Raw genomic sequence first — 21,209 nt, 5'->3', positions numbered from 1 at the left:
ACAGTAGTGGTGATAAAACATATAAATACTATAAGAATCAAGATCAACAACAAACAATTTATACCACAATCATAGATTTTATTGCAATTATCAGATTTGAAACATCAACCTCGAGTCACCTTAAAATATCAACAGCAGGCAGCAGCCAAATCCTGCTTTATTTGTTCAGTGACATATCACCAGACCTGCAGCTTATAGTCATATGTGATCTCAGTGTCAGTGTCAGGCTGTTGGCAGCCTGAATCCAGAGCTACTGTGTGGTGACATTGCATTGCGTCAAAGGACAAAGAGACGGAGTCAGGAGGAGAAAACAGGGCGAAAAAGGGGGTAGGGGGAGGAATGACAGGAAGGATTGACGGAAACAGACCGTGACCTCTTGGAAAGAGACGGTCTGTTTTCAGTGGATCACTGAAATGCCACTGGTCTGCACAGTTATGAATGTGTGTAAAATGAATTTGGATTAATTTATTTGGAACAATTATGCAACGGAGCCTGATATCTGAGACATGAAACCTGTTCAGTGCAACAGATGAACTGAACAACTGTTGTCTGACAGCTGAAATGTAGAGTAGAGGCAAATGAAACAAGGCAATGCCTTTTTTGTTTTTCTCATTTTCTGAGCTAACACTGTCTTTTCCCTGATTTTTAGTCCCCCTCCCTTCTTGTTCTTCATGCAAATCTGTCTTTTTCTCTCCATCTCTCTGTTTCTCATTCCATGGTGACAGACGGTGCCTCCTGTGCAGTTTAGCAGTTATTACACGCTCTGAAACACACTGATTTGGAGGAGGCAGAGATAAGGAAAGATGGGCGATGGAGGGAGTTAGGCCGATTAAAATGTTGCAGCATCAGGAAACAGCGTGTAAGAAGGGGAGCGTCTATATAAATGTATTGATAGAGAGAAACTGACGTATAACGTTGAAATTACTCAAGCCGCAATATGGTCATGTGACTAACTTGGCAGCTGATATACTGTAACTGCTCATATCATTGATCATTGTGTGTTATTTGGTCAATATTCACATTTAGTGGATTTCATGTCTACACAACTGGATAAATTATTATAAAGTGCTCCCTCAGTGCTTTGTCTAAAGTCTATGGAGCTAATTTTCTGAATGAGAGCACAAGCAAATTATATAGTTTTCCAGTAATTCAAAGTTTGGAAAACATGCATTCAAAGCGTATTTTTTACATCGGGCATAAAAGTTCATCCTCAGCTTGAGAATAGTAATGTGACAAAAAGGAGTTAGTGCAGAGTTACAGTATAAAGACTATTGGCTTTACATTTGTTGGGAGGTAAGATACAAGACTTATAATCAAGCCAGTGCTGTGCTACCACTATCACTAATCACTATCACTAATGCCAACATTAAATTAAGACACTAATAGTCATTCACCCAACAAAAATGCAAAGCAAAGTTTTGATTCCAGCCTCTCAATTATTTCTAACTAAAGATGAGCGTTCATTACATTGATTGCTGGCGGCTCAGGCGTCATGCTGCAGATATCCTGTTATACCACAACTTTCTCTTACAAACACCCAAATGGAGTAATACCAGAGACCTATTAATATACAGAGAGGAGCATGTAAAGAAATGTACTCTGGCCATGTCAGATATATAAAAATAGTTAGGGAGGAGCTATGGCACAGAATCTACATCCAGACTGGTCAGGTTTAATGATATATGGCAGTAGTTGCTTACACCTGCTGAAGTCTTTGCGCAAGATAGTGAAATCCTACCAGCTCTACATCCGAGCCAGTGTGAATGTGATAGATGGCGAGGGCATATTAACTGCAGGAAAGCAACTAAAGACCTTGGCAAAGCCCCAGTCCAGAATCGTCACTGGTAAAGGCATTGATTATACAGCATTTCAGAGGCTAATATGACTCCTAGGGTCCAATTATTTTTATCAACAGTAAATATTGTCATTTGAGAGGCTGAATTTAGATTAACAGATGTCAACTAACTATAACTCAGTTACTGAAGTAAGAGAGATGAGTTGATTCTCATGCAGACTGATAATGCCTCAACATAAAATTTTTAACTAGTCAACTGACAGAAAATTAACCCACAATGATTTTTTGTGATTGACTGGAGCCTCTTTTACAGTGAGGAGCAGGCAGCACTTGGTATATTTACACTGAAAGAGTCTCAAGTGTATATACAGTACAGCTGTGTCACTATTGTGTCACTTATGGTAAGTGGATATATGTAGCTGGATGGTATGGTATGGCAGAAGGATTGATGATTAACCTTTTGTTTGTGTTTGGTTTTAGGGTGAAATGTTACATTTTAGTTCTGTGCTCATGGGGAAGATCAAAATCTCCAAAATTTCTACTAGAAGAAAAATCTGAGGTGGTAGATTTTTAATTTGGCAAATAAATCAGTTTGTGGGGGCTTTGTGTTTACTGTTTGAATTTAACAATGAATGAAATAAAGTTACAGTGACACAGAAATGAGAAAATCAATAAAGTGATGGACATGGAGGGAGACAGAAAAATACAATAAGTGTAAGTCTAATAAATAGATGTATGTACAGGGAGACGAGGAGAACCTGTCAGCTCTGTGTGTATGTGCTGATGGGGGTTACTCCGGTGACTAATCATTTCCATTTCCAGAGAGACACAGGCCCCCTGGGGCAGCAGTTCATTTTCTGATGAGTGCACACACACACACACCAACACCAACCAACTTGCTTCATTCTTCCTCTGATGTAATGCCAAAGCTGCACATAGACTGAAGTCATCGGTTTTTGAGAGCATGAATTGTGCACAGACATGAAGACATGACTCGCTTACTCACACTTAAGTCAAAAGGTCCCATATTACAGGTTTGCATGTCAGGTTGAACATCAAGCTGCCAGATAGCTACAATAACAAACTTTCTGCTATCTTATTATATAATATTAATATTTACATTTAACCTTTTAAAAAACCTGAAAACAAAACTAAAAATGCTGTGGTGTGACAAGTAGGATTTTCAAAATAAAAGAAATATACAGTACATGAACAGGAAATAAAAACATGACATTAATATGAAATAGTAGTGCTGAAAATGAAAAGTACAGCATTTAGAAAAAAGGGGAAAATTATATTACTTTATATCTCCATTTGCAAAGCAAAGTGTGAAATTTTACAGACCTGTTCATTTAAGTATGCCTACTATTTACTGTTAGAATTACTTGTGCTTACAGTGGGTACGGAAAGTATTCAGACCCCTTTAAATTTTTCACTCTTTGTGTCATTGCAGCCATTTGCCAAAATCAAAAAAGTTCATTTTATTTCTCATTAATGTACACTCAGCACCCCATCTTGACAGAAAAAAACAGAAATGTAGAAATTTTTGCAAATTTATTAAAAAAGAAAAACTGAAATATCACATGGTCATAAGTATTCAGACCCTTTGCAGTGACACTCATATTTAACTCACATGCTGTCCATTTCTTCTGATCCTCCTTGAGATGGTTCTGCTCCTTCATTGGAGTCCAGCTGTGTTTAATTAAACTGATTGGACTTGATTAGGAAAGGCACACACCTGTCTATATAAGACCTTACAGCTCACAGTGCATGTCAGAGCAAATGAGAATCATGAGGTCGAAGGAACTGCCCAAGGAGCTCAGAGATAGAATTGTGGCAAGGCACAGATCTGGCCAAGGTTACAAAAGAATTTCTGCAGCACTCAAGGTTCCTAAGAGCCCAGTGGCCTCCATAATCCTCAAATGGAAAAGGTTTGGGACGACCAGAACTCTTCCTAGACCTGGCCGTCCAGCCAAACTGAGCAATCGTGGGAGAAGAGCCTTGGTGAGAGAGGTAAAGAAGAACCCAAAGATCACTGTGGCTGAGCTCAGAGATGCTGTAGGGAGATGGGAGAAAGTTCCACAAAGTCAACTATCACTGCAGCCCTCCACCAGTCGGGGCTTTATGGCAGAGTGGCCCGATGGAAGCCTCTCCTCAGTGCAAGACACATGAAAGCCCGCATAGAGTTTGCCAAAAAACACATGAAGGACTCCCAGACTATGAGAAATAAGATTCTCTGGTCTGATGAGACCAAGGTTGAACTTTTTGGCGTTAATTCTAAGCGGTATGTGTGGAGAAAACCAGGCACTGCTCATCACCTGCCCAATACAATCCCTACAGTGAAACATGGTGGTGGGAGCATCATGTTGTGGGGGTGTTTTTCAGCTGCAGGGACAGGACGACTGGTTGCAATTGAAGGAAAGATGAATGTAGCCAAGTACAGAGATATCCTGGAAGAAAACCTCTTCCAGAGTGCTCAGGACCTCAGACTGGGCCGAAGGTTCACCTTTCAACAGGACAATGACCCTAAGCACACAGCTAAAATAACAAAGGAGTGGCTTCGGAACAACTCTGTGACCGTTCTTGACTGGCCCAGCCAGAGCCCTGACCTAAACCCAATTGAGCATCTCTGGAGAGACCTGAAAATGGCTGTCCACCAACGTTCACCATCCAACCTGACAGAACTGGAGAGGATCTGCAAGGAAGAATGGCAGAGGATCCCCAAATCCAGGTGTGAAAAACTTGTTGCATCATTCCCAAGAAGACTCATGGCTGTACTAGCTCAAAAGGGTGCTTCTACTCAATACTGAGCACAGGGTCTGAATACTTATGACCATGTGATATTTCAGTTTTTCTTTTTTAATAAATTTGCAAAAATTTCTACATTTCTGTTTTTTTCTGTCAAGATGGGGTGCTGAGTGTACATTAATGAGAAATAAAATGAACTTTTTTGATTTTGGCAAATGGCTGCAATGACACAAAGAGTGAAAAATTTAAAGGGGTCTGAATACTTTCCGTACCCACTGTATGTGCGGGCGTTTGTAAACTATCCTGTACATCACAGAGTAGGCCATTTGTTTTCCAAAGTAATGGTTTCCTTAAAGGGGAACTCCATCAAGATATTCAATGCTAAATTGGTAGAGTGCTCTTTCATCTAGATGTAGCACATTTTGAGGTGGAGCATGTCAGTCTTTTTATATTTGGCACAGTGTACAGTAATAAATAATATTCATTCTAATTATTTGTCAGCCACATTAAGTCTGTGGGATATTTACAGATGTGTGGAAAAGCACTTTACCATGCATGGACTTGCACATCTGCACTTGTTGAGTCTGCAGTTTGAACTCCCAGACCTGTGGAGAGATCAATGTGGGAAAATGAAATAAACGTCTCTCCGTGTGTCTCTCCTCTCTCCCTGAACAACCATCTTTGTGATGGCCTTAGGCGCTTTTAAATCCTATCTGCTCCACTGGCGTCATAGCAACATACACTGCAGTTGTAAAGGTGTCTGAAAATAGGTAGTGTGCGTGACTAACCCTCCTCAGATAAAAGTAATGCAATACAGTCTTTTATCCTGCACTTCTTTCTTATTAGCTACTCGTTTGTCCTCCCCTCAGGTGGTTGCCATTTCTCACAACCATGTCTCTGCCTCTGCCTTCATCCTTCTGGGCTTTTACTCTTGTTGATCACACCTGCCTTTAATCCATTCACAATTTTTTCTTAATATTTCTTTTCCACATTTTTTCATTATTTACTAATAATTTGTGACATGTTCTGTCTGTCTTATTATGTGTGTTTTTTATACTGTATATGTTATGTGTTTTTTGTTAGTATGTCAATTAAAAATGTGTCCATCCACTTACCCACGTCTCCTCTTGTAGCTCTTTCTTTCTCTGTCCCACAATCCTTTTCTTCTCAACTCTACTGGCACTAATCACTAATTAACTTTCATGAGGTCCCACAGCCCAAACAAGTCCCCAAGAGGAAAACAGCTACATACAGTATTTAATTGCACACTGTTTACGTGTGTCGACCTCTGTTTTTTGTGCGCCTCTGTGGCCACGTCAGTGTCACAGTGCTTCTCCAGAGGCGACAGCAAAGTTAAAATGTATGCATTGTTACAGTACAGAAAGCAGAACACCCTGAGAAGCTGCAGTCATCTGATATTTATGTTTCTTCTACCTGTACAGGAGGTGACACCATGACAACAGAAATGCAGGAGATCGCCATCACAGAGGATAAACCTTTACTCACGGGTCAGGCTGACACCGCCAAGGTCAGAGAGGATGCTACACACACACACATACAAAAACGTATACACATATAGGCACATTGTAATTTTTAATTTCTGCAATGACAGCGTGCAACATACACTGCATACCACTCTGTGGTGCAGTGCATGGAGCAACAGACACAACCACACATAAGGTCACTGATTTCATGTCATCAGTGAATGTAATATAGGGAGCACAGAAAAATGGGAGAATGAGTATTTATGTGTGTGTGACTGAGGAGCCACAAAAACAAGGACTGGCTTGTGTTAGCATTTGTGTCCTTGCAGTGCATATGTGAATGAGTGTGTGTGTGTGTGTGTGTTCGCACTTTTGAGTCAGAGCAAAGCCTGCAAGTGACAGTGTGTTTCAAACACATCTATGCATGACTGTGTTTAAATGTGCAGCGATGTGTGCATGCGCTTGTGCACAGCTGCAGCACTGGGTCAGATGAGCCCGGCTGACGTCAAAGCCCTGAGGGAGTGGGAGCAGCCCCTCTGCTGTGCTGCGCTGATGTTGCCGTGCAGATGCAGGGCTGCAGAGCAGAGCGGTTTGTTTCTCATGGCTGACACCTGCTGGACAAAAGGGAACTGCAAAACTAAAACAAAAACATGACTACAGATTTAAAGAAGGACAAAAGAATTGGATTGTATGTGTTTAATTAACATCCAGCAAGTTTCTGCCATTAATCAAAGGCAGCATTGCTCCACAAAGCCTGATTTTTAATTTTATCCAATGCTTTTTGAAGAGATTTGAAGCAAAAGTATCCAGACATGCACTGACATGCACTGAATAAGAAATCTTTATGAAAATAAACATTTTTCTAATTAAACTCAGAAACCCAAATAACCTAATGAGAACTACTGAAACAAATCCAGATATTTTTGATGTTTCAGAACAAATTGAGCTATAACTGTATTCAATTTAATAAACTTCATGGAGGGAATCAGCATTGGTTCTTCATGAACCACTTTAAAATTACATTATGACACAATAGCGTGTGAAAGGGAAATCTGAGTAGGAAATGTAATGAAGAATGGGGTGGTCTCCTGCCTGCCTACCACATGCATTTGTGTGCACTCTGTGCCATTGCACATGAATCCTCGTGCACAGGTCTCTGATCGATTTTTAATATGATTTCTATGGATTGAACTAGTTACCATTATAATCCAGGCAGGGAACATCTCTCCAATAACCAAATCCCCAGGACTCCCAGTGATGATGCCCAAATCCCACCTGCAGTTCAGCTTCCAAGACTACTAATTTTCTAAGAGTTTATTATGCTAGCAATTTATTATGCTGGTAAATGGATCCAAGGTTGCGAATGAACAACCCCACTGAAAACCTCCCACTGACAGACTTCCTCTGTGTAATCCCCAGCACCCAATAACTATGTGCTCTTCTGAAGAGGTTCTCTATTGCTTTATCAGAAATGTAGTGCCGCCCATTCTGGCTGTGTGGGTGTTAATTAGGAAGCAAACCCTCACTTAACATGAAAGGGCTATGAGCAAATAAAAAGCTGAGAATTTTCTTTCACATATGCTTTTTTTCATAGTACACAGTGAAAAGACAAAGCACATTTTATTCTAATGTCCCACTTCAGATTCTTTAAAAAGCAATATTCAATGAAATGGATCACAGAGCATCTCAAGAAGTAAACGCTGGACCAGTTTTTAAATGACTCAAATCTGAGTCCTTTACACCTTTACATTTTTATGCAATGTGGATTCTGATATTCTTCTGCTTTTTGAAGATGAATATATTCCCCTCTAAGTCTACACACACACTTCTCTCCACTGATTAATGACTGAAAAGTGAAGTGATATGTCTGCTTGAATAAAAAAGTCCAAATTTCACATGAACAGCTTGTTATAATTAGACTTCATTCACTTAATTCTCACAGGATGCTGAACTGGCTGCAAGGATACTCCTGGACCAAGGACAGGTGAGACTATTCAGATGTGTGGTCATTTTTTTTCTGAGTTAATAAAACATTGGCGCATTTTTATCTGAATAGTCAAAAGTAGAAAACAAAATCCTAATCCAAATCTCAGGATTGTTAAAAGTTTAGACAATGGGTATAATATGGTATGATGGGGTAGTGTATAAAAGGAATCAAATTTCTGTGGGCAGAATCAGCACAGTCCTTCTGAAGATGTCAGAATCAGGTTTATAATTTGTTTAAGTAACAGTTGTCCTTGCTGTCTTCAGGAGCACAATGTTGAGACCCCACATGGTGTTCTGCACGTGACTCTGCACGGCACACGAAACACCCGCAGGCCCGCTATCCTCACCTTACATGATGTGGGTATGGACAGTGAGTAGCCCTTTTGTTTTTCTGACTCTTTCTCAATTCTGACTCACACAAAATTCAAATTGTCGATGACTTTTTTTTCACCTCTCGCTTCCTCTCCTTCTGTCCGGCAGGTAAGAGCTGCTTCTCCCCTCTGTTTAAATTTGAGGAAATGCAAGAGATTGTCAAGGGTTTCACCCTGATTCATATTGATGCTCCAGGACAAGAGGAGGGGGCTGCTCCGTACCCACCAGGGTATGACTCCCTCTGTGTTCTGCTGTAACCTTGTTTTTGTTTGTTTAAAGTAAACGTCTCAGAAATGGAAACAATCTTCTGTGCTAGGCTTAAACCTAATCTTTTCCAAAAATACTTAACGTTCTCATCTCTCACATCTTCCTCCTCTCTGGTCTCTAATACTCTCTTGTCTGAGGTTTAAAGAAAATCCTTTTCTCTCTCTTTGCACACTTCTAATTTCTTCCCCCTCGCACATCTCCATCACTTCTCTGTCTTTCACGATTATTTTAGAGGATCAGGATTTTCTTGCATGTATATTCATGGACCTTGACCTTTTAACTCAGGCTTGTGATTCTAAATCAAAGCTCATTTATTTTTTATCTTGTTTTAAATTCCTGTGGATTTAAGTGTCAGGGTGTAAGGGTAAAAAAACACACACTGATATCTGTGTTTATATCGTGCCACCTCATATGACTGAGATCCGTTGTGCTTGCTGTTTCAGTTACCAGTATCCATCCATGGAGACCATTGCAGAGATGATCCCTGCTGTCCTGCAGTTTTTCAAGTGAGTTAAACATGTTTCTTTTCATTTTTTCTTTTGACGTGAACACAAGCAGAATTTCATTTGGCTTGTACACAGAGGGCCTGTAATTTGATGCACATGTTGTGCTGTTACATTCAATACAGATGGAGTCACACCTTTATTATTTTTCTTGAGATTACAGTAGGCATAGATTCGGCAAGCATTTACCACTGTCCACAACTACCATGTATTTTTATTACATTAGTAAGGAAATTGGAAAGCTGATAATCTGTATTGGAGCAGGACTGTATGCTGTATATGTACTCTGTGTGTCCAAACTGTGAACTTGCAGTAGGGTGCACTTTTATTTATCCTATTGAATCCCATGTGACTGTACAAGAAGACTCCTTTTTGTAGCCTTTTAAAGATGCTGCTGCACAAACAGCTCAAATGACAGTGAAAAAAGTGGATCTACACAACCCACCTGATGGAAGTCATGCAGGATGAGGTGATATAAATAAAAATACTAGCAGGGAGAGAAACAGTGCGCCAGTGTTTTCCAGTGTCTCTCCAGTGCACCAGTTATTTCGATGCAGTGCCGAGTGCAGTTGAAAACGAACCAAGGTTCCATATTTAAAGTAACTGGCTCAGGCCACATTCAGATGGAAAATTCGTTTGGCATAATGTGTGAGATTAACTGCGTTTGTCCTTCCTGTCAGCTTCCGAACTGTAATCGGAGTGGGTGTGGGAGTAGGAGCTTACATCCTCTCCAAGTTCACAGTGAGTGTCATGTTTAGTTGAACCTCTAATAATCTGACGTTTCTCTTTATTAGTATTTTTAGTCTGTTTTGCATTAGGAGAGTATTTGCTGGTACTTCTAGTTGTGTAATTGTGTCCTCAAGCAGTCCTGGTACATGGTAGTGAGCAGTGATAAAAGTACTACTTTATGACATTTTAAAGGAGAATTAATATCATGCATGAATATGTCTTCTCTTGCAAAAGTCTGTGTCAGATGTGTTTTAACCCAAAACAATACTAGACAAGAAATCCATTCCAATACCAATTTTAAACTTTCTACATTATGGTATTCATATTCATGAAAGCTTATAATTGACATTTTAAATAATTCAAATCTGAAACAATTGACTGTTGCTCATCATCTACCCATTTTTTCTCCTTAGCTTGCAAATCCAGATTTGGTGGAGGGTCTGGTTCTGATCAACATTGACACCAGCGCCCGTGGCTGGTTGGACTGGGCTGCCCATAAGGTACATTTTGTTGTTTCTTTTCTATTGTCTTCTTTTCTTTCTTTTTCTTTTTTTCTTTCTTCCTTTTCTTCCTCGTCTGGACAGCATTGTCCTGTACACAGAGATGCATGTGGCATTTTAATCTATTTATCCTTATGGGAGTTCTTCATCAATGTAAGTTTGCTGTGGATATGAGGTTATGTGCCTAGATGCATGGCCTGTGTGTCCTAGAGTAGTTTTGATTATGTTATTGTTTTATTAAATGATGAACAACCCGATTGATTTTGTTTTCTTTTTCTCTGCCTCTCTAGCTGAGCTCTGTGACCTCCTCCCTCACAGAGCAGATCCTGGCCCACCTGTTCAGTCAGGTACAGTGACAAATGTCATTAAGTAATAAAAAATAAAAAAAAATAATCTGCTCAGTTGTGAGTATTTTGTAAGTTTGGGTTGTTTCTCTGTTCATTTGTAGGAGGAGCTGTCATCAAACACAGAGCTAGTGCAGTCTCACAGAGAGCGGATCTCCAAAGCCACTAATATGGCCAACATAGAGCTCCTCTGGAAGATTTACCTGGGGTAAACCCACCCGCTGATATCATTACAGAAACAACACTCATATACTCCTCATCAAACCAGGACTAAACTAACCTAATCTTTTTCTCCTCCAGCCGCAGAGACTTGACCATTGACCGCAGCAACCCTTTCAAGTAATCAGTCTTGATTAAAGCAAAATATTAAATCTAAAATCCTTGTCCATATCTCCTCTAATCTTTAATTCTCCAAACCTCAGGTGCCCAGTCATGTTGGTGGTCGGTGACCAAGCTCCACATGAGGAGGCTGCTGTAAGTTTCAGCTGCTGTTTTCAAATCTAAAATGTCTCCTTATGAGAATCTGAATGGTGTTGTACTGGAGTGTTGTTGTGATGTTTACTGCTTTTCCTTCTGTGGCCACTAGGTGGAGTGCAACAGCAAACTGGATCCCACAACAACTTCATTCTTAAAGGTGCCTGACCCTCATGTCTTTCCACGCACTGTTTAGTGTTAACACACACAATTGAACAGATAGTGTTCGTTTACTATAAACAGACACCGACTTCCTAAACTTTATTTTGTCATTCAGTGTGACTCATGTCCTGCGTCTCTCCACAGATGGCTGATGCTGGTGGCCTTCCTCAGCTGACTCAGGTAACAAAACACCTTTTAAAAATTAAGTCTGACCGGAGGTGAAGTCCATGATTATTTTTTATTGTTGGCATGTCTGCCAGTTATTTAGTTTAGTCCAAAGGAGTACATCGCTGCTGTGTATTTTTTGCTTGAAAATGTGTAATTATTTTTTGTGTTTAGAAATTCACATTAACTGTAACTTATTTAGCTGAAAATCTGGGCTTTCTAGTCATGTAGATTTAAACTGTTCCCCTCAGCTGCCACATGGGGTCACCAGAATACACCGATACCTAATTCATGTAATGATTGTTAATTGTAGAGCTAGAATGTATAAGACAACCTCTCTTATTGCATTTACAGCCTGCTAAACTGACCGAGGCTTTCAAGTATTTCATCCAGGGCATGGGTTACAGTAAGTTGACTTTCACAAACAAAAAAGATTTTATGAAACAATGACAACATGTGCTTCATTACCAAAAACATGGCAGAGGGGGGGTGGTTTTCCAAATATTCACATGATTAATACTAGATGATGTGTATTAATCCACAGCTGAAAATCCTTCCTAAAAAATGCATGATTTACTGCTGTTTGCCAAATGTTTCAGGAGACTTTTGAACCTTTTTAAAAACTATTAAATGATATACTGGTGAGTATAGACTGTCACCAGTGAACAAATGGGTAAGTGAAGTAGGAACATTTTTAGAGCTACGTTAATGCAGTATTGCTTTTAGTGGTTTAAATGATTTTTGTGTGTTTGTGAAAGAAAAATACAGTGTAATATGAGCCTTATCCCTTAAGTGTTACATATTGTTTTCATTGCAAGTTGTGAATCTTACTATTTCTTCCTGTCCATTTCTCCACAGTGGCTTCGTCCTGCATGACGCGCCTCTCCCGCTCCCGTACCCCGTCCCTCTCCTCCTCCTACTCCATGGATGGGTCCCGCTCTCGCTCCCGCACCCTGTCCCAGGGTTCACAGGGTGGCCAGATGCCACCCAGCCCCTCCCAAACGATGGAGGTGTCATGCTGAAAAAAAAAGTTAGAGATCTAAACCAAGAGAGAGCGAGAGTAGAGAGAAAAGAGGGCTAAGGCAAAAGGTAGGGAAAGATGAATCATGACAGTAATGCAGGAACGTGATGAATAGGTTTCTTATTGGTCGCTAAACAACTCCCATCATTCCCCACAAAATGCAGAAGAGGTAGAAAGACAGGGAGAAGGAGAGGGAAGGAGAAAGAGAAGCAGAGGTTTCAGAGGAAGCTAGAAATCCTCTACATTCTGCACCACATACAAAGCTCAATTCTTCTCCTCACTCCCCCCTTCCAATTTAACAAACAGTGGATTGTGCATTTCCATAATGGGGGTGGGGGACGTGTGGAAAGAATGGAAATGTCCAGCTCCCTCCTTTTATTGAAACCTCTGTCAGCCAATTGAGCCCTTTAATTAAGATAAGGCGTGTGGTGCATAGAGACTGCACACCTTGCATTATCCAGTAGTATTAATCCTGAAAATGGTAATGTTGATGCTGATTAATATGTTGTTGATGATATTGAAGCTAATGATGATGTAATAGAAAAAAAAAAAAACAGTAACACTTTTCTCTTTATTACGCAATGAGTTTAAAATGACATAGATTAAAAAAAAAAAAAAACATACTCTAGCAGAGATACTTATTATAATGATGTGTCTACTACTTTTTATGCTAGTTTTCATTGTGTTCATTTTTATTGCGTTAGTTGGATTTTATTTTCTTACTTGTAACCTGCCTCAGCAAGGGGCTGACACCACTGATGGGTTGATCTGTCATGTGGCAACAGCCAATGAGAGCCATTGTACTGACTACTTCCTCCTTGATGTTGCCAGGTTGTTTATGTCTTCCATTGACCCCGTCTATAAGTGACTGTTTTGTTTTCCCATTGAATTTGAGGAGATGGATGGAAGCTTTTAGTGTTTTCTTATTTTTCTTTCTTTTTCTTTTTCTGGACTATCTGGGAGTTGCATGCCTGGTATCAGCCCATGTGAATACTGACAGGATTATATTTTTCTTTTCTATTCTGCTAATGAGCTGTGTGCATGTGTGTGTGTGTGTGTGTGCTGTGTTGTTTGCTTGGAGTGTTTAGCGATCGTGATGGTCGGCAGGTATGCATAGGTGAGACTGATGGTGTGCGCTTTGCAGTAGCCAGCTAGCACCCTATTGTTAACACTAGTCTCACACTAAATAGTGCTTCCAACATTTCTGGCAGTCTTGCACTGTGTATCCTAATATCTACGCTCATGTGCCACTTACCAGGGAGTATTACACACTAAGCAGCATGCTAGAATGGATATTGCATTGCATTGCAGGTATTGCCAGAAGGGATCACTGTGTTTATCATCTGGGTTGTAATCTCTTAGCCTTGCCTGTGCATGGATACCTCCTAACAAACCCAGCTAGCATACTTGAGTTTATGTGTGATGTGAGGTAAAATGAACACACGCTCCTCTCCTGTAACAAGCAGCTTTTTTTTCAAGCAATGGGGTCAAGAGATTTGTGTTTGCATGTGACTGTTGCAGTAAATATGTGTGTGTGTGTGTGTGTGTGTCTGATGAAGTAAGTGTGAGGTGTATGGAAGTGTTTGTATCGTCTAAGCACAATAACGCAGCAAAGAGGGAAATGGCCAGGGTCCTATTGAAAAGTTTAATAATTGTGAGACCAACCAAACTCCCCGAGATTCACTGACGACAATGAACCAGCCCCTTCACTGCCACCACAGAAAAAGGGAATAAAAATGTTGCACATTTTGACAAAAGATTTATTCCTTTCTTGTTTTGATAGTGAAAAACAATTAACCAACATGTGTACCTTAAACCAACTGATCTGGAATTGCAGGCAATAAATGATCTTACTGACAAAACTAAGCAGCCTGAAATACTAGAAGTATTTGTGTTCCAAATTTTGCCATCAGAATTGCTATGAGCAAAGTTTGCACCTAATTTATTGTCTCTCTGAAATCCTTCTAAATTATTATATTTCAGCAGTAAATCAACACAAAGCTTACCACTGCCCTGTGATGTGTAGCCAATGGACTGTTCGTACTTTTAAAGGACCCGCATTTGAACCCAAGCCGATATCTTTGGAGCGCATGTGTATTTTTAAGCGTGGCACCTCCATGCACACATTTGTATTCTGATGCAGCTTTGCATCTGGTTATTTTCTTTAATTTGCAGTATCATTTTTATGAGTCTAACTGGAGGTTGCGTGTTTCTTTCACGTGCTGTGTAGTGCTCCTTTCCCAAAGCTGTTGGATGAAATATGGATGGATTGATGATTTTGTTGACAGTGACAGGAAAGTCAGTGGAGGGCCTCAGATTTAAGCTGATACATGGATGTTATTAGTGATGGTACTGAGGATGATGATGATAATCTGTCTGATTTCTCTCTGGCCCATCACATAAGGTGACGCACAACCAGTGCCTGAAACACTTGTGTATTTGATGAAGCAAAAACGAACCCAGATGTTAAGATGGTTTTTGCTATAAGGTGTGAAATGTGACATCACACCAAGATGCATGTTTTAGGCACATTCATTGCTATCAAGAGGGGCTGAAAAGTAGATTAGAAAGGTTTGGCTGAAATCAAAACTCAATCAGAGTGGGAAACCCTACCAAATAAAGAATAATAGGTGGGGCCTAGAAGAAGTATTTGCCAAATAAGGAAAAGGAGTGGTACTTTATTGTGGAGAGCTGAGCGGGGCTGTGCGATTGTAAATGCTTGTCCATTTTGTCTTTCGTTTGTCTCTTAATTTTTACTTTTTTCATATTTTTCTTTCTCCTCTATGTTTTGGATTTTTTTTTGTTTATCTCTGTGAAGTGTTAGTTTACTGTCCCAATGTGCTCCCAAGTTAGTTAACCGTGTGATAGTTCTTGTGTAACTTTTTTAGCATTAGCGCTGATAAGGGAGAATAATATAATTAACAAGTAAAAAACTTAAAGGTAAAGAGAATACAATCAGATTTACTTGTGTGGCTAATTTCTCTGTGTAACACAATGAACATCTTAAAGAGCAAACATACATAATAATAATAAAAGCATAAGAAAAATATCCTGTCTTCTGTTTTGTATTTCCAGAGAAGATACTGTTTATATTTTGCATTTGATGTGTTATTGTTGATTGGTTTGTTTTGTTGCTAAAACACCTTTGCATTTCCACACATTAGGTACTGAAAAGAAGAAATGACATAGGTAAGTGAAGCAAAACCCTTATTTCAGAAAAACCAGTGAAAGAAAACTTCATATTATTTTATATGAGCACATGGCTTATAACAGGAGATTTCAAATAGAAATAGATTTCAAATAGAACTTCAAGTGCAAGTTTTTTAAAACCTCAATTAACCCTCTCAGTTCTTTACCTAAAATATTTTAGTTGCAACTTCTGTAACCAGTCATTTCTATATGTTGTATTTGTAGAAGAAAAACAACGGTTCATGCATAGCTTAAAATGTTTTATACGGTGCTACTAAATGTTGTAGCTACAGTAATTCTAGTCCCAGTGTAGGTAAGTCTCAGAACCAAATTATGTAATACAGTGGCAGTGATTGGTTAGATTTAGGGCCTCTGATTGTGATTGTGAGAATAATTGTAGTGTAAAATTTGTAGTGTCTTATAATTTAATCTAGTCTGACATATATAATTACATACTGTAGTTACATGCATTTAAACTAACTACAACATAATGTTTGTAAGAAGAAATGATTTGACAGTATCAAACTGACTGATCTTATTTTAATTAAAAGCATCAAATAAACTGGCCTTGTAAAGGTCAATACACTCACTTCAACTCCATGATCATAACCAGGATAATTCACAAAGAAAATTTTAAAAATGGACATTGATAGAGCAAGACAAGTTTACAATTTCATATTTGTGCAATATATATATTTCACAAAAATACAATAGTAAAATATTAACATTACCTAACTATAAGTGTTGTGTTAATAATATAAAAAAGAAAAATCTTCAGTATGTTGATTTATTTGACTTGTCTAAAAATGTCCCATCTCTAAATATTGAGCTTCAGCCCTTTTACTGATTTAGTACATAGGTCACATGGATTTCTATATATGAAAGCAAGACTGTTTTCCCTCATGGAGGGTTTGTTACAAACATAGTCTCCAAACAACATGACTGTATATTGTATTTTTCCATTGTTGCCATATACTTGTATATACAAATTTGTTCAATCCATAAATCATTTGAAAAACCACTTTCTCTTTGCAAAGTGATTAAAAGTGTGGTGTACTGCACTGCGTATCTTTCTGCAAAATCCAAATAGAGTGCGCCTTGTGTTTAGGGTGTAGACATGAGTCAACCCCAGAGATTTCAGACTCTCAAGTTTCATTAAAATGTCAGAAGAGGGATCATTCATGAGCTGGTACATCCAGAGTGGATCTCTGAACCTGAAGAAAAACTCCAGTGAAGCCACTTTTTTTGCTAATGGGAAAAACTCTGTTGATGGAACCAGGAAGTTGATTAACTTCTTCTCCACCTTCACATCCTCACCATGGTCTCTGGCTCTCTGCAGCTTCTTGATGGCCTCATTTATATTTTTCATTAAAAACCACAACACTCTGGATCTGGCTATCATGTCCTCGTCGAATCTGGTGACTGAACAACTGTGCAGCTCCTTGATGTCTTGTGTGGAGTATCTACAAGTGACCTCAACTTCTTCACAGTAGAGCTCAACAGACTTCAGTGCATTTTGCAAATCTTCCAGAGCTTGGATGATGCAGTTTTGATCCTGATGTTTGCCTTGTTGTGTTAAAGATGCAAAAGCACGGTTGTAATATGCAATAGCTGCCCAACAGTGGTCCTCCTGTATGGCTTTACTGTACATCTGGATACTGTCTGCAAGGAGGCCCTTTTCACGCAGCTCATTGCCAAAGACAGTGTAGTGGTGCACGTTTGATGAGGGTGATTGTCTTTGGCTGAGTTTCAGTCTGGCTCGGTCTAAGTCTCTGCTCAGTCTGTTTTTCAGATCCGGGAGAGAATCAGTTTCATTGAAGCTTGTGAGTAGCCACATTCCCCAGAATTCATTCAGTGCAGACACATCTGACTGTGCTGGCTTGTTGTTGCTGCGTTTGTACAGGTCATCTAGAATGACCAGATACTGACTGAACAGCTCCTCCTTCCTCTTTATTTTTGTGATGTCACGTTCCAAGTAGCTGCTTAGTTCTTCAGCCACTAACTCGTCTCTGACCTGTTTGGCTATTTTTATTTCTGACTTTTCATTTAAAATATGTGCCAGCATTGAAGTCAGAACTTTAGATTCTTCATAACTGTGGTGTTTCTGATACAATCTCAGCTGCATCACAAACAAATTTTGATAAAGGGGAGTCACATCTATAATATTTGTCAATAAAAACAGTTCAGAAAGAAGTTTGTTTCTCAAAACCAGCAGTTGAAGTAGTTTTGATAAATGATTGGTGCAGATGATGAGCTGAGCAGACCCAGGAGATCCTTGTCTTGCAGTGCGGCCAAAGGCCTGTGCTTCCACACGAGCGTTCTTGGGCAGGAAGGTTTGCACAACAAACAAACCTCCAGCTCTGTTTACTGTGTCAGAAACCTTAAGATCTGTTCCACGACCTGCAAGGTTTGTTGCAATAATTACCTTTCCTGCTTCAACATGCTTAGAAAAGACTGCAGTATTGTCACTGTTGTTGTTTATGTAAAGCTTTTTATTGCAGACTTTATTTCCAAGAGCATCGTGGACAGTCTTTGCTCTCTTGATGCTTTCACAAATGACCAACACAGCTCTTTCCTTTCTATAAAGATTAGGTTTGGTTTGTGCAGTAACAACATCACAGATTTTTTCAATCCATTCTTGTTCATCCGTTACGACGACTCCTTCAACCTCAAACAGCTTCCTGCGTTTGAATGTCGGAATCTGACAGGTTGTTATGCCGTTGTAGATTTTCTGCAAAGTCTCAGTCTCTGCTTGTTGGCCAAGAGTCCCAGAGATGCCAAATATCTGATCTCCATACTTCTGAAGCAAACCAACATTGGACATATAGTTAGTGATGGCTGTCATATCACTCAGCTTGCACTGATGTTTCATTTCAAGAAACTGATGTAGTCCATCTGACCATTTCATGAAGTTCTCAACAACACCTGTGCAGCTGTAGTCCACAGGCACTAACCCATGTTTCTCAATGACATATTCATGATCATTCTTCATTTTATGGGCATGGAATGCTTTTTCAATCCAGACCTTCAGTTTGGATTTGACAAGATCTGAGAGGAATCCTGGGATGTAGCAGATATTTTGATCTTTGTTCAGTTCACACGGTGTAAAACGTAAAGCTTCTTTTATTGTTGCCTCTACAGCTCTCACCACACTCTCTTCATCAGAATACATGTGCTGACTGTGCATGTATTGATTAACAGTGGCCCATATAAGCGCCAGGAGTGGATTGAGGTGTTGCAAAGCAGGCATATCTTCACTTAAATAGACCACATGGAGACCTTTATCCAGCATCAAGGAATCCACTTCATCCACAACTGCACACTGGATTTCCCTTTGTCCAAAAGTGTCCATCCTGTGAAAGTGCTGCTTCAGCCAGTCTCCAGCAAACTCCTCTGCAGTACCATAAACAACCTGACACTGGTAACACCTTTGAAGGTCTTTGCCTTGTTTGTTGATGTTGCTGTTGACAGTAATATTCAAACGTTCATAAAATGTCTTCCATTCTCTCATATCTCTTTCTGCAAGAACTGGTGAGCTGGACATGATGTCTACTTTTTCTCCTCTCATAGCTCGAAAAGCTGCAAACATTGCCACAATACACGTCTTTCCCTCTCCAGTGCCGACCTGAATTAACCGGCCAGTTTTGGATAGAGCCATAAGACACAAGCTGACTATCTGTGTCAGTCGTGGTCTGAAGTGAGTTTGTTCTGCTGCTCGACAGAGCGTCAACACGTCCTTTTTCAGGCCTCTTAGCTGTGAGCCACCATTGATTGAAGTAAGAGCTTCATTAACTGATGACACAGTGTCTCTCACCTCCAGTAAAAGCTTTTCATCAACTTGGTTTAACTTTTGTTGACGGATTTCCTCAATAATTTCATCCAGTTGCTTTTCTGTGTCATCAGCTAAACATTTCTTAAGATTTTCATCTGTGACAGTTTTGTCTTGGACCAGCTGAATAAGTGTCTTTCCTGTTTTATATTTCCAGCTGGGAGTAATATAATTAATCTCTATGCAGTGCAGTATTTGCAACATCCATGAGCTGAGACCTGACGTGTTAGTTGGTGCTGACTGAAACCTCTCCAGAAGAGATCTGAACAAGTCAGCGACATCTGTTTTACTCCATTTGATATTTGTGACCAGTCCTTGCAACTTTTTGAGAGTGAGCTCTTCTGCTGTTGGATTTGTGTCAGACTCATCCATTTTGTAGAAAAACTGTCAGATTGGGTCACAACAAAAATAGAGAAAAGTAGCATTTTTAGATTATTTTATTTTATTATATACAATACACACTTTCTACATAGTTTTTAATGACAGCGCAGTAATATCATGATACTGTTCTGTTTACTTACTGCGTTAAAACTAAATATGTGAATGTGGGCGTGCTCCTGAATGTGTTTTTAAAATATTCTCTGCAGCACACATTTATGTATTTAACAGATTTCATTCACAATTCATATTTTTATTCTCTCCATTGCATAGTGTCATTGCTTTGATAGTCAATAATGCCTCAAAATGCAGGTATTACAAGTACTGACTGTAGTGTGTAGTTTAACTGTTTTTATTAATGCATTTGATGGTAATGGGCTGATACTCACCTGTTAATGAGATGAGAACGATGAGAGGACGTGTGGATCTTCACGACGCCTGAGATGATCTGCAGCCAGAGAAGTCAAGTCCTTCTTTAAATATTGTTGTTTTTCTTTCATTTTCACCAGCCTTGCCTTTGCACCGCCCTCAGAGCACTTCGTGGCATTTTGGCCATTTACTGTAAGTAACTTATTCTGTTTACAGGTGGCGATTATTTCATTAGGCTCAGGAGCAGCTCCACAGATACTGTTTCCCACAAAAACCCTATCTTCTTTCATTTCCCGCCCAACTTAACAAACCAGCCAACAGCCAAACATATTAAGACATATGACCAAAACTGTTTTTAAACAGCATCACATTGTGTTCCCTGACAATAGTCTAAAAGCAGTATTTGCTGTTTTGGGAGCTAAATAAAAGGGCATCGAATCAAAGCATCAATATGTAGCTCTATCTGTCTATTATAGTTTACTAACCAGTAAATAGTCTTTAATTTCATTCTTTCTTTACTGACAACTCTCTGCCTTTGTGGGCTGGGACTGTTACATGTGAGAGCCTTAAACAGGAAATGCCGTGTGATGGTTTGTTTGGTAGTCAAACCATGGCTTGGTAAATGTTATCTCCCATCAGAATTCCCCTGCACGTGTGGTTTCGGTGTGCTTTCTCTTTCACTTTCTTGAATGTCACAATGTTTGACGAATAAAGAGAGAGATCATATTTCTCCTATATTGGCTTCTATTCATCGGCTCCCTGTAAAATACAGAATAGAATTTAAAATCCTTCTCCTCACATACAAATCCCTTCATGATCAAGCTCCTTTATACCTTAAAGACCTCATAGTACCATCCCAATAGACCACTTTGCTCTCAGAGTGCAGGTCTACTT

General features: G+C 39.5%; 2 protein-coding genes across 5 annotated transcripts in view; one reads left to right on the top strand and one right to left on the bottom strand.

Annotated features, from left to right (window-relative positions):
- Positions 1-15,599, top strand: part of ndrg2 (NDRG family member 2) — a 41,573-nt gene extending 25,974 nt beyond the window's left edge. For all 4 annotated transcript variants that reach the window (XM_026295248.2, XM_026295257.2, XM_026295264.1 and 1 more), the window contains 15 exons: positions 5,986-6,071; positions 7,970-8,011; positions 8,278-8,383; positions 8,494-8,614; positions 9,096-9,158; positions 9,836-9,896; positions 10,298-10,384; positions 10,675-10,731; positions 10,833-10,936; positions 11,029-11,067; positions 11,151-11,202; positions 11,315-11,362; positions 11,509-11,544; positions 11,884-11,935; positions 12,388-15,599. In XM_026295248.2, the coding sequence (XP_026151033.1) occupies positions 5,986-6,071; positions 7,970-8,011; positions 8,278-8,383; positions 8,494-8,614; positions 9,096-9,158; positions 9,836-9,896; positions 10,298-10,384; positions 10,675-10,731; positions 10,833-10,936; positions 11,029-11,067; positions 11,151-11,202; positions 11,315-11,362; positions 11,509-11,544; positions 11,884-11,935; positions 12,388-12,551 (1,118 nt within the window). In that variant the 3' untranslated portion in view covers positions 12,552-15,599. The remainder of the gene's footprint in view (positions 1-5,985; positions 6,072-7,969; positions 8,012-8,277; positions 8,384-8,493; positions 8,615-9,095; positions 9,159-9,835; positions 9,897-10,297; positions 10,385-10,674; positions 10,732-10,832; positions 10,937-11,028; positions 11,068-11,150; positions 11,203-11,314; positions 11,363-11,508; positions 11,545-11,883; positions 11,936-12,387) is intronic.
- Positions 15,600-15,843: 244 nt separating this feature from the next.
- On the bottom strand, positions 15,844-20,765 carry LOC113123269 (protein translocase subunit SecA-like). The gene is made up of 2 exons (XM_026295133.1): positions 20,336-20,765; positions 15,844-19,952 (listed from the first exon to the last, which is right to left on the bottom strand). The coding sequence occupies exon 2, from the start codon at positions 19,938-19,940 to the stop codon at positions 16,746-16,748; it is 3,195 nt and encodes a 1,064-aa protein (XP_026150918.1). The 5' UTR covers positions 19,941-19,952; positions 20,336-20,765; the 3' UTR covers positions 15,844-16,745.
- Between the last annotated feature and the right edge of the window lie 444 nt (positions 20,766-21,209).

The sequence above is a fragment of the Mastacembelus armatus genome, chromosome 18 (assembly GCF_900324485.2).
Source record: "Mastacembelus armatus chromosome 18, fMasArm1.2, whole genome shotgun sequence".
Taxonomy (NCBI): domain Eukaryota; kingdom Metazoa; phylum Chordata; class Actinopteri; order Synbranchiformes; family Mastacembelidae; genus Mastacembelus; species Mastacembelus armatus.
This window is presented reverse-complemented; position numbering and strand designations above follow the sequence as displayed.

Coding starts and splice junctions, on each gene's coding strand:
- LOC113123269 (XM_026295133.1), bottom strand. CDS start 19,940: ATGGATGAGTCTGACACAAATCCAACAGCAGAAGAGCTCACTCTCAAA.